At 42.3% G+C, this 18,220-nt stretch overlaps 1 protein-coding gene across 2 annotated transcripts in view; it reads left to right on the top strand.

Moving 5' to 3' along the window:
• LOC134357231 (ras-specific guanine nucleotide-releasing factor 2-like) overlaps positions 1 to 3,418 on the top strand; it is a 172,025-nt gene extending 168,607 nt beyond the window's left edge. For both annotated transcript variants that reach the window (XM_063068554.1, XM_063068555.1), the window contains one exon: positions 1 to 3,418. This exon is cut by the window's left edge and continues 43 nt beyond it. In XM_063068554.1, coding sequence (XP_062924624.1) covers positions 1 to 50 — 50 coding nt within the window. In that variant the 3' untranslated portion in view covers positions 51 to 3,418.
• Positions 3,419 to 18,220: the final 14,802 nt, after the last annotated feature.

Genomic DNA, 18,220 nt, shown 5'->3' with positions numbered 1-18,220 from the left:
ATACACTGTATGAGCTCTCCTTAAAAATTGAACCCAGGCTCCCTGCATGAGAGTTGGCAGTTTTTGTGGCTGCAGTGAGGTGTAGCAGCTTAGTGTAACAATCCAGTGTGTACGTGACATGTCCTGGAATGTGACTGACCTCCGCAGGGGAAACGTGAGGAGACTACCGAAGGAAACGGTGGGGAGTCGTGAGAAGATGGTTCGCTGTCGCATATTGGAAGGTGATGAACCACTGCTTGGGGAGAATGGTATTCAGAACACTGGTGCAGAATGGAAAAAGGAATAAAGTTCAATGAAAGTTAACATTTCTAAATTTTAAAAAACGCAGAAGTCACATCACAGTGTGTAAAACTGATCCTGGGCATTGAGACAAATGGAGCTTGGACAATCAATGTGAAGCGAGTTAGTTTCTCTCTGGGAGCTATTGTGGTAGTAAGCAGCCTAATTGGTTTTGGGATTTATCAGATTTGTGTGGTGCAGGGGTATTGTGTTACCTGTCAATCTACGAGTCATGAAAATTGAAGGAGGTTCAAACCCTCTCAGCAAAATTCATTTCTAATCAACTTTCTGGAAGAATCCATTATCAGCGTCACGGAGCAAAGCGTGAGTGATGGAGAAATAGCGCAGCAGTTCTTAGGGGCTTAAGGAAATAAGCCCTTCAGACTCAAATTGAAAGGATTCAGATATCCACGCGAAGGAACCACATGATTCTAACGACACGAGCTTAAGAAATACCTGGCTCCTATAACTTCACAGCTTCCTCTTACACTTGTGGCCATTCCTAAAATTACAGGCAATGCCAAAATAGCAGCATGGGATATGACAACCTGTCCAATCTTTAACAGGCCTCTGCTTTGTACTCTGCAATGTTCCCTATTAACTTCCTAAGTGGAATGTTGAATGGTTTTAATATTTAACAATGTCTTGTCTAAGTTGTGTGAAGCACTGTGCTGGGTTGCTTTCTTGTACTTCTCTCTATCCGATGCCCTTTAAGTTTTCCAGTAATCCGGAATTAAGGCTGCCAACATCAGTGAAAAAGTCAAAATGAATAATCGCTTATTGACTCCTATAATAATATTTTTAAAACACATTCCTAGAATTATCATTATTACTTGAAATTTTTTCATGTGTTTTTTTTCCTCAAAATGGTTTTTTGGTAACTGGTCCTGAGTGTAGCAAACTTTTCTGAAGACTGGCTTCCAAAGAAGCCCATCTTAGAAGATGATTTATAGAGTGACTTAATTCAATGAGCATTGACTGACAGTGTTCTGACTTCAAAATTGTCAGTGGAAATACAATTAGAGGGATGCCTTTACTGCAGCAGTTAATAACTTCTTCCCCGCTGAAGCTAGTTAGTTTCATATGTAGCATTAACAGAAAATGTTTCACCTTGTTAAGCTGTATCAACATAATTCACAGAGACAACACACAAGTTCCTTGCAGACAGCAGCGGAATTGAACTCACGTTGCTGGTACTGTAATAGTATTAATGCTAACTACTACACTGCCAGGCCTCCTTTTCATTAAAAGAGATAATTACTGAGGTGAATTTACCTTCAGATCTGGTGGTTTCTCACCTAATCATGACAGAGAAGTCAAACTATTGTCAGAAGGGAAGGACAGATGAGAGTTGGGTGGGATACAAGGACGGCGTGTTTGTGTGCATGCATGTGCAAGCACGTGTGTAGGAGCTCGGAAGAGTTGTTTGGGGAATGGGTCTCTACAAGTACCAACAGTTCCGGTAGCTATCTTAGAATAATATACAAGTTGAGACGAGGCTGTCTTTTGCCCCACGAGGTCTCAGCAAAATAAGAAAATTGTGAAGTGAAAATATGAAAAGAGAGATATACAGTATATTTTAAACATCTCATATAAAATGTTTTGCAAAATTATTTATTGATAGAATATTGTGCGATATAAAAACAGATATTGGCACAAATGAGAAACAACGAATTTAATATTATTTATTTCATAAAGCTGTTCCTTTTTAAAGGTTTAGACTGAATGGTTTCTTTACAAACTCAAGAACGGAAGCAAGCTTATTAGCTTCCAACTCTTTCGGAAATATCTTGACTTTTATTCACACTCAACATAAAGGTTCTATCCAATCGACACTCATAAAAGAGTCACCTTTTCTTTAAGTTACACTGTGAAATCGAATCTATTGAAAATCACAAATCTTTTCCAATGAAACATGTTTATTCTTTCTGTTGTCTCCAGTAAACTGGCAGAAATTTAATTGTTAGAGTGTCACTTTTATCTAAAAAGCCAAAATGAAACCAATGTTCCTGTGGTTGGTCAGTGTTATGTTGTGTCAGTCTCCGCTTTTGTAGTCAGTACCTATGTAAACTCAAGGTAAAATATTTATTTGTTAGGAACATATTTTTCAAGATTCTCTTTGGAATGTGTTGTGAGAATTTTTTAGATGCATTATGAAATACAGTACATAAAAGCTTACTTCAAACTGCATTGCATGATCAAGAGAAAATATTCCAAGAACTGCGGAAATCCTTCAAACCCAAACTCTTTAGAAAGTGAAATCCTCCCAAGCTGTCTGTAATTGGTGGTGTTTTAACAGTAAATGTTGAGTAATTGGTATGCTTCCATGCTGTTGTACAGCAAGCTAAAGTCAAACATTAGATATCCACATCGTGAAAGCTGTTCAAATTAACATATTTTTGATGATCCGCGAATAAACTTTGGAAGTTCCAAAATGGTCTGTGATAGAAAGGGATGGTGTTGACGAAGATCTGATGACTGGAATTCATTTCACCTCAACGGTCTCTCGTCTACAGTGAAAACTGCAAATATCGTCATTTTTGATAGTTATGATGGAAATGCAAACTGCTGAATTTTTTTCCAGCATGTACCAGCAAGACTTTGGCCATTCGGTTCATCGAGTCTGTTCCGTCATTCCATCATGGCTGATTATAACCCTTCTCATTTCCATTCTTCTGCCTTCTCCCCGTAACCTTTAACACCCTTAATAATCAAGAATTTATCAGTCTCTACTTTAAGTGACTTGACCTCCATAGCCATCTGTTATAATGAATTCCACAGATTCACCACCCTCTGGCTAAAGAAAATCCTCCTCATTTCTGTTCTAAAGGGACATTACTATGAGCATGACCTTTAACCTGTTAGAGTATAATGATTTTGTTAATGAATGAACACAAGTTAGTTGTTAGACTCTAAGGAGTCACTAAGTTCTGGTACTTTACTGCCCCTGTACAATATTTTAATGCACCGTACAGTAAGATTAAATACCAGGCTTAAAAATATATCAGTGCATGTCTTGATAGATTGTACTATACTTTGAACTGTACATTAAATGTAAGTTGAATTGTACAAATTACAGCATGAAATTGTACAGACAATTGATCCTTACATATAAAATAAATACTTGCCTTTTGCTGGGTAAATGGTGGCACTGGTGTTTGATTATTCAAGGAGCAATTTTGTTCGCCAAAGACATTAACATGTACAAGGAATTTGCTGGGGTGTGTTGGTCAGGGCATGGTGCACAACAAAAAACAACATTCAAATTATATAAAAATGAAGCCAGAGTTTAAAGTACGGATATGGAATAAAATGTGCATAAATACCAGCGTGTATTTACAATGTAAACGGCATTATAAAAGTGTTTACAGAGTAGTGATGGGGGGAGGTAATAGACAGAGGAGGTTGGGGGGGGGGGTCTAACATTGAAATGCAGCTGGAATTGATCCTCCTGGCCCTTTGAACCGTGCCGCTGAGCAATCCCTGTTTAACCCCAGTCAAATCACGGGAACACTTACAATGATCAATTAACCTACCAAACGGTACATCTTTGGACTGAGCAAGGAAACTGGAGCACCCGGAGGAAACCCGCAAATTCCGCAGGGAGGACGTATGGACTCCTTACAGAAGACGTCAGGAATGAACTCAAAACTCCAATGCCCTTAACTGTAAAAGGGCTGCGCTAACCGCCAAGCTACCATGTTGCCTTGAAATATCGTCAGATTAACTAGCTGGGGAGAAGGAACTTTTAAGATGGCATGGAGTTTTTGTTTTAATGACCCTATAGAGCTTTCTGGAAGGGAGATTTGGGAAAAGCAGGTTGCAGGGTGGGTGATGTCTGTAATGATTCTTCCTGCCCATTTCTTTCTCCTGGACACAGACAAGTCCTGCAGTGATGGTAGTTTGCAGACAATGACACTTCCTGCTAACCCGACAGTTCACTGCAGATTTTGTATATTGTGAGTGCAAATTCAGTGTCTGTTTCATCATTAAATAGATGGTACGCAAATACAGAAACTAATTTAGCAGGGAGATGGGAAGCAGAGGACCAGGTCAGAAAGTGGAGGGATGGAGGGGAAGGTAGATGTCAGGGCCAGTAAAAACAGGCAGGAGCAAAGTAATAGATACAACGATTTGGATAGTTTGAAGTGTGTGCATTTTAATGCTAGGAGCATTATAGATAAAGTTAATGAACTTAGAACATGGATCAGTGCATGGAACTATGATGTTGTGGCTATTACAGAGAATTGGTTCAGAGAGCGGGACAGGAATGGGTGCTTAATGTCCCAGGGTTTCAATGTTTTAGAAAAGATAGAGGGGGGTAGAAGAGGTGGGGGAGTTCCACAACTAATCAGGACAATATCACAGCTACACTTGGAGGGGAGGGCTCATTGACTGATTTTATATGCATAGAACTCAAAAATGGGAAGGATACAATCACTCCGATGAGATTGTACTACTGACACCCTCAATAGCCACCAGCACACTGAGGAACAGATATACAGGCAGATTAAGGAAAGGTGTAAAAACAGTAGGGTTGTTGTCATGGGGGACTTCAACGTCCATAATATAGACTGGGGCTTTCGAATTGCAAGAGGTTTAGATGGGGCAGAATTTGTTGGGCACATCAAGGAGCATTTCCTAATTCAATATGTAGATAGTCCCACAAGAGGAGGGACTGTACTGGACCTGGTTTTGGGTAATGAGCCTGGTCAGATCACCGACCTTCCAACGGGTGAACAGTGACCACAACTCCTGAAGTTTTAAGATAGCTATCGATAAGGATAAGTATTGTCCTTGCAGGAGTATATTAAATTGGAACAGGACAAATTAGGGGATCGTTGGGTAGGAACTAGGGTTTCAGTTGATTGGGATGAGCAGTTTTGAACAAGTCTACGGCTGACATGTGGAGGGTGTTTAAACCGCACAGAGTGTGGGACAGGTACAGTATGTTCCAGTCAGAAGGAAGGACAAGGATGGCAAGGTAAGAGAACCATGGATGTCGAGAGAGGTGAATAAAAAGGAAACGCATGTAATGCTTAGGAAGCTGGAGTCAAACCGAGCCCTTGACGATTTTCAAGAAGCCAGAAAAGAACACAAGGAGAAAATTAGGAAAGCCAGGATGGACTATGGAAAGTTCTTGGCAAGTAGGATTAGAGAGAGTGCTAAGCATTCTATACATACATCAAGAGAATTTACTTGGATGTGGAGGATGAGGGTGAGGTCCTTAATGAGTACTTCACATCAATACTTACAAAGGAGAAGGTAGTGTTGGGTCTCTTAAAGAGCATTAAGTTCGGTAAATCCCCAGGGTCTGATGGGCTATAACCCAGGTTATAAGAAAGGCAAGAGAAGAGATTGCTGGGGCGTTGATCAATATCTTCATATCCTTTCTAGTCATAGGCAAGGTCCCAAAGGACTAGCAAGTAGCTAATGTTGTTCCATTATTCAAGAAAGGAACAATGGATAATCCTGGAAATTATAGACTGGTGAGTCTCATGTCAGTGATAGGGAAATTACTGGAGAGAATTCTTTGGGATAGGATTTGTTAGTATTTGGAAATCCATTGTATAATTAAGGAGAGCCAGCATGGCTTTGTGTGGGACAAGTCATGTCCTACCAACTCAATTGAGATTTTGTGACAGTGGTGATGATGAAAGTAGAGCTGCGTAAGCTGTCCACATGGATTTTTGCAAGGTGCTTGACAAGGTCCTTCATGGGAGGCTCATCCTGAAGATTAAGGTGCACAGGATCCATGGTGAATTGGCTGTTTGGATTCAGAACTGGCTTGCCCATAGACGGCAGAGGGCGGTGGTTGAAGGGACTTATTCTAGCTGGAGCTCTGTGGTTAGTGGAGTTTTTCTGGGATCTATATAGGGACCTCTGCTGTTTGTGATGTATATAAATGACCTGGGTGAAAATGTAGATGGGTGGGTTATTAAGTTTGTGGATGATATGAAGGTTGGTGGTGTGAATGGCATAGAAGACTGGTAAAGAGTACAGTGGGATATCGATCAGTTGCAAATATGGGCAGAGAAATGGCAGATGGGGTTTCACCCAGCCAAATGTGAAGTGTTGGACCTTGGTATGTCAAATGTGAGGAGATATTCCATTGTTAAGGCCAGATCCTTAATGGGGGGATTTCGATGAGCAGAGGGATCTTGGGGTTGAAGTTCATAGCTCCCTAAAAGTGGCTACATACTTTGTAGGTTGATAGGGTCACTGAGAAGGCATATAGCATGTTGGCCTTTATTTGTTGAAGCATTGAATTAAAAGTCAGGAAGTTATGTTGCAGCTTTATAAAACGCTAGTTAGGCAGCATCTGGAGTAATGCATACAGTTCTGGTCTCCCCATTATAGGGAAGATGCCCAGGCCTTGGAGAGGGTGCAGAAGAGGTTCAGCTGGAAGTTGTTTGGACTAGAGGACATGCGCTGTAATGAGAGGTTGGATAAACTCGGGTAGTTTTCTCTGGCACGATGGAGGCTGAGGGGAAATCAGATAGAGGTTTATACGGTTATGAGAGGCAGAGATAGACAATATTTTTTTCTAAGAGTTGAAATGTCTAAAACCAGAAGGTATGCAGTAAAGGTGAGGGGAGTAATTTCAAAGGAGAAGTGAGGGATATGTTTTTTTTTTACAGAGAGTGACGGGTGTCTGGAATGTGCTGTCCAGGGTGGTGGGAGAGGCAGAAACATTAGAGCGTTTTAAGGAATGTTTGGATAGGCACATGAATGTGAGGGTAATGGAAGAATATGGACATTGTGTAGGCAGAAGAGATCAGTTTAGCTGGCCATTTGATGACCAGTTTAGTTGGTCCAGCACAACATAGTGGGCTGAAGGGCCTGTTTCTGTGCCGAACGGGTCTACGTTCTGAAGTGCACGCTGCAGGGAATGAGCTGGGTTTTGTATAACAAACAATGTGATTACACTCAGCTTCCCTTGGTTACTTTGCTACTTCTGAACCCGCTGTACGTTTTGATGACTGGGGTTGAGAGGGATAATAACACTCAGATTCCGGAGCAGCTTCTTCCCATCTAAATGGACGTTGAACCCATAAACACTACCTCACACACACTCAATGTAACTCAGTTTTTCCCTACATTTATTTATCATGTATTCCATTGTACTGCTGCTGTAAAGTTAACAAATTTCACTACATCTGCTGCTGATATTAAAGCTGATTCTGATGGAATGGTGGAGCAGACTTGAAGGGCTCAATGGCCTAATTTTGTTTCTATGTCCTGGGGGTAAGGGGTTTGAAAACTACGTCAGCTGAATTACAGTCATAGAGTTTTATTAGAGACAAACTGCTGAAATTATTTGATTTGGAGGCAGTCCAGCACAAAGGGGTCTCAAAATAAACCAACCTTCATCAATTTCTCTAACTTCTGATCATTTCTTCTCCACTCTCTCTTTTTCCATGCCCCTTTCTGGCTCTCCTTCACCCCCTTCTCTTCTCCTCACCTGCCTCTCACTATCCCCTGGTGCCCCTCCTCATTCTCCTGTTGTCCAGTCTCCTCTCCAATCAGATTCTTTGTTCTTTAGCTCTTTTCCTCTTCCACCTATCCCCTCCCAGCTTGTACTCCCATCCCTCTACCTTCCTACTCTGGCCTCTTCCCCCTTCCTTTCCAGTCCTGTTGAAAGTCTGGACCCAAAGAGTCAACTGTTTATTCCCTTCCTTGGATGCTGCCTGACCTGCTGAATTCATCCAGCGTTTTGTGTGTGTTGCTCTGGATTTCCAGTATCTGCAGAATCACTTGTCCTGACGAAGGGTCTCGGCCCGAAACGTCAACTGTACCTCTTCCTAGAGATGCTGCCTGGCCTGCTGCGTTCACCAGCAACTTTGATGTGTGTTGCTTGAAATTCCAGCATCTGCAGAATTGCTCGTATTTGCACTTGTACCTGTGCTCTCTTCAATGTTGTTTTTGACATTTTTATCATGTAAAAAAATGCAGAGAACAAAACAACAAGAGGGGTCTGAGGCACCAATCAGTACGATTGAATGCAGAGCATCCATATTTTAGTGTTGAGTTTGAGAGGAGGAGGAGGATGAGGTATATTTTTAGACAATGGCCAACAAAAAAAACAGCTGCAAAGTTTTATAAATTATATAGTGAAGATTCAGCTGAACGGTGTTACTACAGTCACTTGACGAATTGCCATCTCTTTGCAATTGCAAATTAGGATTATTAAATGGAGTGGTTATTTCAAGAGGAAACACAGGGACAGCCAAAGGTTCACATTCTTATCTAAAGCTTCACTAACTGACAGTAAGAACTCTGCCAGCACAATTTCCCTAAACCTCAGCCTTGCCCTCAGGTCCAAGTCTGCATCGCAAGAGAAACAAGCCAACGTGACATGTTTTGCTGGTGACAAACAATCCAACGTGTCATGTATAGTTGTCAGATTAAATATTGAAAATTCATTATTTGCAACAGACTACAGATCTTAATTAAATTATCTGAGTGCATTCTGTAATTGAAGAAAAATTGACTGACTGCAAATATTGAAAATTAATTGTATGACAGATGAGATGAAAAAGGAATAATTCACGGGGTTGGATCATGCTAGATTCAGTTCCACACCTGCTCTGTACCTGCACTGGTATCCCTGTACCCGTGGGATCCAATTTACTGCATTTTTAAAAAAAATATTCATTTACAGGATGTGGGTCCGCCAGCTAAGCCAGGATTTATTGCCCATCCCTAGTTCCCCTTGAGAAGGTGGAGATCAGCTGCCTTCTTGAACTGCTGCAATCTCTGAGGTATAGGTACACCCACAGTGCTGGTAGGGAGGGAATTCCATGATTTTGACCCAGCGACAAATAACCACTCCATTTAATGATCCTGATTTGCAATTGCAAAGAGGTGGCAATTCGTTAAGTGACTGTAGTAACACTGTTCAACTGAATCTTCACTATATAATTTATAAAACTTTGTAGGTGTTTTTTTTTTGGCCATTGTCTAAAAATATACGTCCTCCTCCTCCTCTCAAACTCAACACTAAAATCTGGATACTCTGAATTCAATCGTACTGATTGGTGCCTCAGACCCCTCTTGTCGTTTTGTTCTCTGCATTTTTTACATGATATAAAAGTCAAAAACAACATTGAAGAGAGCACAGGTACAAGAGATTCTGCAGATACTGGAAATCCAGAGCAACACACACAAAACGCTGGATGAATTCAGCAGGTCAGGCGGCATCCAAGGAAGGGAATAAACAGTCGACACTTTGGGTTGAGACTTTCAACAGGACTGGAAAGGAAGGGGGAAGAGGCCAGAGTAAGAAGGTAGGGGGATGTGTTTCCAAGTCAGGTTGGTGTGTGACTTGGAGGGGGATTTCCAAGTGGTGGTGTTCCCAGGTATCTGCTTTTACATAGAAACATAGAAAACCTACAGCACAATACAGGCCCTTCAGCACACAATGTTGTGCAGAACAAGCACTTACTTCAGAAATTACCTAAGGTTACCCATAGCCCTCTATTTTTCTAAGCTCCATGTACCTATCTAGGAGTCTCTTAGAAGATGCTATCATATCCACCTCTACCACTGTCACCGGCAGCCCATTCCACACACTCACCACTCTCTGCGTAAAAAACTTACCCCTGACATCTCCTCTGTACCCACTTCCAAGCATCTTAAAACTGTGCCTTCTCATGTTAGCCATTTCAGCCCTGGGAAAAAGCCTCTGGCTATCCACATGATCAATGCCTCTCATCATCTTATACACTTCTATCAGGTCACTTCTCATCCTCTGTCGCTCTAAGGAGAAAAGGCCAAGTTCACTCAAACTATTCTCATAAGGCATTCTCCCCAATCCAGGCAACATCCTTGTAAATCCCCTCTTCACCCCTTATATAGTTTCTACATCCTTCCTGTAGTGAGGTGACCAGAACTGAGCACAGTACTCCAAGTGGGGTCTGACCAGGGTCCTATATAGCTGCAACATTACCTCTCGGCTCCTAAACTCAATCTGACAGTTGATAAAGGCCAATGCACTGGATGCCTTCTTAACCACTGCGCAGCAACTTTGAGTGTCCTTTGTACTCAGACCCCAAGATTCCTCTGATCCTCCACACTGCCAAGAGTCTTACCATTAATACTATATTCTGCCAAGGTCCCCTTGGATCCCATGCTTCCTTACTTTCTCAATAAGTCTTGCATGGGGTACTTCATCAAATGCCTTGCTGAAATCCATCTACACTACATACACTGCTCTATCTTCATCAATGTGTTTAGTTATGTCCTCAAAAATTTAATTAGGCTCATAAGGCATGACTTGTCTTTGACAAAGCCATGTTGACTATTCTTAACCATATTATGCCTCTCCAAATGTTTATAAATCCTGCCTCTCAGGATCTTCTCCATCAACTTACTAACCACTGAACTAAGACTCACTGATCTATAATTTCCTGGGCTATCTCTGCTCCCTTTCTTGAATAAAGGAACAACATCCACAACCCTCCAATCCTCCAGAACCTCTCTCATCCCCATTGATGATGCAAAGGTCATTGCCAGAGGCTCAGCAATCTCCTCCCTCACCTCCCACAGTAGCCTGGGGTACATCTCGTCTGGTCCCAGTGACCTATCCAACTTGATGCTTTCCAAAAACTCCAGCACATCCCCCTTCTTAATGTCTATATGCTCAAGCTTTTTAGTCCTCTGTAAGTCATCGCTACAATGGCCAAGATCACTTTCTGTAGTAAATATTGAAGCAAAGTATTCATTAAGTACATCTGCTATCTTCTCCAGTTCCATACACACTTTTCCATTGTCACTTTACGAAGGAAGGGGAGGTGGGGTGGCGTTGCTGGTTAAAAAAGAGATTAACGCAATAGAAAGGAAGGACATAAGCCGGGAAGATGTGGAATCGATATGGGTAGAGCTGCGTAACACTAAGGGGCAGAAGACGCTGCTGGGAGTTGTGTACAGGCCACCTAACAGTAGTAGTGAGGTCGGAGATGGTATTAAACAGGAAATTAGAAATGTGTGCAATAAAGGAACAGCAGTTATAATGGGTGACTTCAATCTACATGTAGACTGGGTGAACCAAATTGGTAAAGGTGCTGAGGAAGAGGATTTCTTGGAATGTATGCGGGATGGTTTTTTGAACCAACATGTCGAGGAACCGACTAGAGAGCAGGCTATTCTGGACTGGGTTTTGAGCAATGAGGAAGGGTTAATTAGCGATCTTGTCGTGAGAGGCCCCTTGGGTAAGAGTGACCATAATATGGTGGAATTCTTCATTAACATGGAGAGTGACGTAGTTAATTCAGAAACAAAGGTTCTGAACTTAAAGAGGGGTAACTTTGAAGGTATGAGACATGAATTAGCTAAGATAGACTGGCAAATGACACTTCAAGGATTGACGGTGGATATGCAATGGCAGGCATTTAAAGGTTGCATGGATGAACTACAACAATTGTTCATCCCAGTTTGGCAAAAGAATAAATCAAGGAAGGTAGTGCACCCGTGGCTGACAAGAGAAATTAGGGATAGTATCAATTCCAAAGAAGTAGCATACAAATTAGCCAGAGAAAGTGGCTCACCTGAGGACTGGGAGAAATTCAGAGTTCAGCAGAGGAGGACAAAGGGCTTAATTAGGAAGGGGAAAAAAGATTATGAGAGAAAACTGGCAGAGAACATAAAAACGGACTGTAAAAGCTTTTATAGATATGTAAAAAGGAAAAGACTGATAAAGACAAATGTAGGTCCCCTGCAAACAGAAACAGGTGAATTGATTATGGGGAGCAAGGACATGGCAGACCAATTGAATAATTACTTTGGTTCTGTCTTCACTAAGGAGGACATAAATAATCTTCCAGAAATAGTAAGGGACAGAGGGTCCAGTGAGATGGAGGAACTGAGCGAAATACATGTTAGTAGGGAAGTGGTGTTAGGTAAATTGAAGGGATTGAAGGCAGATAAATCCCCAGGGCCAGATGGTCTGCATCCCAGAGTGCTTAAGGAAGTGGCCCAAGAAATAGTGGATGCATTAGTGATAATTTTTCAAAACTCGTTAGATTCTGGACTAGTTCCTGAGGATTGGAGGGTGGCTAATGTAACCCCACTTTTTAAAAAAGGAGGGAGAGAGAAACCGGGGAATTATAGGCCGGTTAGCCTAACGTCGGTGGTGGGGAAACTGCTGGAGTCAGTTATCAAGGATGTGATAACAGCACATTTGGAAAGCGGTGAAATGATCGGACAAAGTCAGCATGGATTTGTGAAAGGAAAATCATGTCTGACGAATCTCATAGAATTTTTTGAGGATGTAACTAGTAGAGTGGATAGGGGAGAACCAGTGGATGTGGTATATTTGGATTTTCAAAAGGCTTTTGACAAGGTCCCACACAGGAGATTAGTGTGCAAACTTAAAGCACATGGTATTGGGGGTAAGGTATTGGTGTGGGTGGAGAATTGGTTAGCAGACAGGAAGCAAAGAGTGGGAATAAACGGGACCTTTTCAGAATGGCAGGCGGTGACTAGTGGGGTACCGCAAGGCTCAGTGCTGGGACCCCAGTTGTTTACAATATATATTAATGACTTGGATGAGGGAATTAAATGCAGCATCTCCAAGTTTGCGGATGACACGAAGCTGGGTGGCAGTGTTAGCAGTGAGGAGGATGCTAAGAGGATGCAGGGTGACTTGGATAGGTTGGGTGAGTGGGCAAACTCATGGCAGATGCAATTTAATGTGGATAAATGTGAAGTTATCCACTTTGGTGGCAAAAATAGGAAAACAGATTATTATCTGAATGGTGGCCGATTAGGAAAAGGGGAGGTGCAACGAGACCTGGGTGTCATTATACACCAGTCATTGAAAGTGGGCATGCAGGTACAGCAGGCGGTGAAAAAGGCGAACGGTATGCTGGCATTTATAGCGAGAGGATTCGAGTACAGGAGCAGGGAGGTACTACTGCAGTTGTACAAGGCCTTGGTGAGACCACACCTGGAGTATTGTGTGCAGTTTTGGTCCCCTAATCTGAGGAAAGACATCCTTGCCATAGAGGGAGTACAAAGAAGGTTCACCAGATTGATTCCTGGGATGGCAGGTCTTTCATATGAAGAAAGACTGGATGAACTGGGCTTGTACTCGTTGGAATTTAGAAGATTGAGGGGGGATCTGATTGAAACGTATAAGATCCTAAAGGGATTGGACAGGCTAGATGCGGGAAGATTGTTCCCGATGTTGGGGAGGTCTAGAACGAGGGGTCACAGTTTGAGGATAGAGGGGAAGCCTTTTAGGACCGAGGTTAGGAGAAACTTCTTCACACAGAGAGTGGTGAATCTGTGGAATTCTCTGCCACAGCAAACTGTTGAGGCCAGTTCATTAGCTATGTTTAAAAGGAAGTTAGATATGGCCCTTGTGGCTACAGGGGTCACGGGGTATGGAGGGAAGGCTGGGTTCTGAGTTGGATGATCAGCCATGATCATAATAAATGGCGGTGCAGGCTCGAAGGGCCGAATGGCCTACTCCTGCACCTATTTTCTATGTTTCTATGTTTCTATGTCACACTTGATTGGTCCTATTCTCTAACGCCTTATCCTCTTTTTCGTCACATACTTGTAGAATGTCTTGGGGTTTTCCTTAATCCTGCTCACCAAGGCCTTCTCATGGCCCCTTCTGGCTGGCCTAATATCATTCTTAAGCTCCTTCCTGCTAGCCTTATAATTTTCTAGATCTCTATCATTACCTAGTTTTTTGAACATTTCGTAAGCTTTTCTTTTTCCACACTGTTTCCATCCAGGGGGTCAGTGTGGACATGGTGGAGGATTATAAATACTTGGGGATACGAATTGACAATAAACTGGACTGGTCAAAGAACACTGAGGCTGTCTACAAGAAGGGTCAGAGCCATCTCTATTTCCTGAGGGGACTGAGGTCCTTTAACATCTGTCGGACAACGCTGAGGATGTTCTACGAGTCTGTGGTGGCCAGTGCTATCATGTTTGCTGTTGTGTGATGGGGCAGCAGGCTGAGGGTAGCAGACACCAACAGAATCAACAAACTCCTCATAAGGCCAGTGATGTTGTGGGGATGGAACTGGACTCTCTCACGGCGGTGTCTGAAAAGAGGATGCTGTCCAAGTTGCATGCCATCTTGGACAATGTCTCCCATCCACTACATAATATACTGGTTGGGCACAGGAGTACATTCAGCCAGAGACTCATTCCACCGAGATGCAACACAGAGCGTCATAGGAACTCATTCCTGCCTGTGGCCATCAAACTTTACAACTCCTCCCTTGGAGGGTCAGATACCCTGAGCTGATAGGCTGGTCCTGGACTTATTTCATAATTTACTGGTATAATTTACATATTACTTTTTAACTATTTATGGTTCTGTTACTATTCATTATTTATGGTGCAACTGTAACGAAAACCAGTTTCCCCTGGGATCAGTAAAGTATGACTATGACTATGACTATTTTCTTCTTGACTAGATTTTCAACAGACTTTGTACACCATGGTTCCTTTACCCTACCATCCTTACCCTGTCTCATTGGAACGTACCTAGGCAGAACGCCACGCAAATATCCCCTGAACATTTGCCACATTTCTGCCGCACATTTCCCTGAGAACATCTGTTCCCAATTTATGCTTCCAAGTTCCTGCCTGATAGCTTCATATTTCCCTTTACTCCAATTAAACGCTTTCCAAACCTGTCTGTTCCTATCCTTCTCCAATGCTGTGGTAAAGGAGATAGAATTATGATCACTGTCTCCAAAATGCTCTCCCACTGAGAGACCTGGTACCTGACCAGGTTCATTTCCCAATACCAGATCAAGTACAGCCTCTCCTCTTGTAGGCTTATCTACATATTGTGTCAGGAAACCTTCCTGAAAACGCCTTACAAACTCCAACCCATCTAAACCCCTTGCTCTAGGGAGATGCCAATCAATATTTGGGAAATTAAAATCTCTCACCACAACAACCCTGTTATTATTACACTTTTCCAGAATCTGTCTCCCTCGATGTCCCTGTTACTATTGGGTGGTCTATAAAAGCACTCAGTAGAGTCATTGACCCCTTTTTGTTTCTAACTTCCACCCACAGGGACTCCGTACACAATTCTCCCCCATGACTTCCTCCTTTTCTGCAGCCGTGACACTATCTCTGATCAGTAGTTCCACACCCCCACCTCTTTTGCCTCCCTCCCTGTCCTTTCTGAAACATCTAAAGCCCGGCACTCTAAGTAACCATTCCTGCCCCTGAGCCATCCAAGTCTCTGTAATGACCACAACATCATAGCTCCAAGTACTGTTCTTGTCCTTCTGGATGGTAGTGGTCATGGGTACTGACTTGGCCTTCAGTAACAGAACACAGGATCCTGCTCCCTAAGATTAGCCTGTCTCCTTGGACAGCTCATTGCTGTCAAATGTATTCTCCTTGTTCTAAACATATTGTCCTTGTTAGGAGCGTAGTGGTTAGGGTAACGTTATTCCAGCGCCAGTAACCTGGGTTCAATTCCGCCACTCTCTGTTTGTGGAATGGAGATAAATGGTACTCTGGAGGTGGGACGATGGGACTAGGCAGAAGAACAGGTTCGACAAGGACTAGATGGGCCAAAGGGCATGTTTCTGTGCTGTAGTGCTCTAGTGTGAGATGGTATGGAGAACATTATAAATTTACAAAATAGATTTTAACAATGAAAGTGGAAGTTTGGAAATTTCTAGGACTATAAAATGTTAATTTCAGGCGATCTGCATCTGGATCTGATTTCAATGCAGAATCCACATCCTGCTGCTGAGGGACTGCACTACACAAACAGGTCTTGTCAGTCTGTTGGGATCTGCTCATTTTCTTTAAGTCTTGTTGCTTATTAATTACCTAATATTAACTTCTTTTTCAAATTGATTAAGAAAAATAGTACAAATTTATCGGAAGGTTTCCCCTCAGATTGGTATACAAAATTATGAGGGGTATAGATAAGGTATATGGAAGCAGACTTTCCCATTGAGGTTGGGTGAGACTATAACGAGAGGTCATGGGTTACCTTTCACCCTTAAAATATTGAAGGGGAACTGAGAGAGAAATTCTTCACTCAGAGGGTAGTTTGAGTTGGAACGAGCTGCCAGCGGAAGGGTGGATGCGTGTTCAATTGCAACATGTAAGAGAAGTACACGGACGGGGGGGGGTGGGTTACGGAGGGCTATTGTCCAGGTGTGGGTCGATGTGACTAAAAGCTTGGCATGGATTAATATTTCTATAACGTCCATCCAGCTAACACACAGACTCTGCTGGTGTCCCAGTGCTTGACACCGACTTATGATTGTTGTGAATGATTTGGGATGTGCTGAGGTTATGAAAGGCTTTCAACAAGTGCAAGGTAGAACTTCATTCTCTCTTGCACAGGTAAATATTAAAACTTACCAGTAAGTTTCTAACATCAGTTGGTTAGTAGTGTTTGTCAACTGTTAGTTAGCAAACTGTCAAGTCTGCAGAGAAGGTCATTTGGCTGCCGTCTGCCATCACTGCAGGACGTGTCTGTGCCCAGGACAAAGAAGCGGGTAGGGAAAATTATTGCCGACACTTCCCACCCAGCACACTGCCCCATCCAAAAGCTCCCTTCTGGAAACACTATAGGACTATTAAAATAAAAACTTCAAACCATCTTAAAAGTTTCTTCCTCCATCAGATCAACCGTTCTAATTAATCACCCTCTCCACAGCCCCCAACCCCCGCACTGCACTGTAAACACTTTAAACCACTTTTAGTAATGCAGTCTACATTGTAAATACTTGCTGGGATTTATGCACATTTATTCCTTATCTGTACTTCTAACTTTATTTTTTATATAATTCCTTATAATCGTTCAATGTTTTTTTTCAAGATTCATTGCTGCTTATTGTTTTCCTCAATACACAAGGGTCAAGGGTAAAGGAGAACAAAATGGTTGTTACTCCGAATCCGATACAACATATAAACAGAAACACAATAAAAATAATAAATATAAAGCAAACCTATAAATACACAATGTACAAGGCGAATTGGCAAGAGGCAAAGAGTGGGAATAAAGGGGTCTTTTCTGGTTGGCTGCCGGTGACTAGTGATTCATTCAACTTGACTACTTGAACCATTGGACCATGACGTCTGAGGTCGACAGAGTGGAACTGTCCCATTACAACAGTTTCTGCACTTTAAAATCACTCCTGCACCAGTTTCACTCTTGTCAGATACGACAGACAACCAACAGGTTGTCATGTTCTTTTGATTGACTTGATGGCTTTGTGACCATGTTTGATATGAAGATAGGTGGAGGGGTGGATAGTGTTGAGGAAACAAAATCAGTAGGAGGACTTAAACAGATTGGGAGAAAGGGCAGATGGAATATAGTGTAGGGCAGTGTTGGGTCATGCACTTTTGGTAGAAGGAATAAAAGTATAGACTATTTTCTAAATAGGGAAAACATTCAAAAATAGAGGTGCAAAGGGACTTCTGAGCCCTCGTGTAGTATTCCCTAAAGGTTAACTTGCAGGTCAAGTCAGTAATAATGAAGGCGAATGCAATGTTAGCATTCATTTTGAAAGGACTAGGATACAAAAGCAAAGACGTAATGCTGAGACTTTATAAGGTATTGGTCAAACCACACTTGGAGTACTGGGGGCAGTTCTGGGCCTGTTTTCTAATAAAAGTTGGAGAGGGTCCAGAGAGGGAAGAAGGCAGCCGATGGGCCAAATGGCCTAATTCTGCTCCTATGTCTTCAGGTCCTACATACGTAGACTAATTGTATGTACATAAAGTGATGTTAGGTGATGTGTAGGTAGTGGTGATGAGCAGTGTTGGGGTGGGTAAACGAATGGTGGCGTTGCATGCCCTGACCAATACTGCAAATTTCTAATCCATGTAAATGCATTTGGTGAATAAAGTTATAAACACAGGAGATTCTGCAGATGCTAGAAATCCAGAGCAACACACTCAAACTACTGCAGGAAATCGA

Source organism: Mobula hypostoma, chromosome 16 (assembly GCF_963921235.1).
Source record: "Mobula hypostoma chromosome 16, sMobHyp1.1, whole genome shotgun sequence".
Taxonomy (NCBI): domain Eukaryota; kingdom Metazoa; phylum Chordata; class Chondrichthyes; order Myliobatiformes; family Myliobatidae; genus Mobula; species Mobula hypostoma.
Note: the sequence above shows the minus strand (reverse complement) of the source record. Positions and strands in the feature narration are given on the sequence as shown.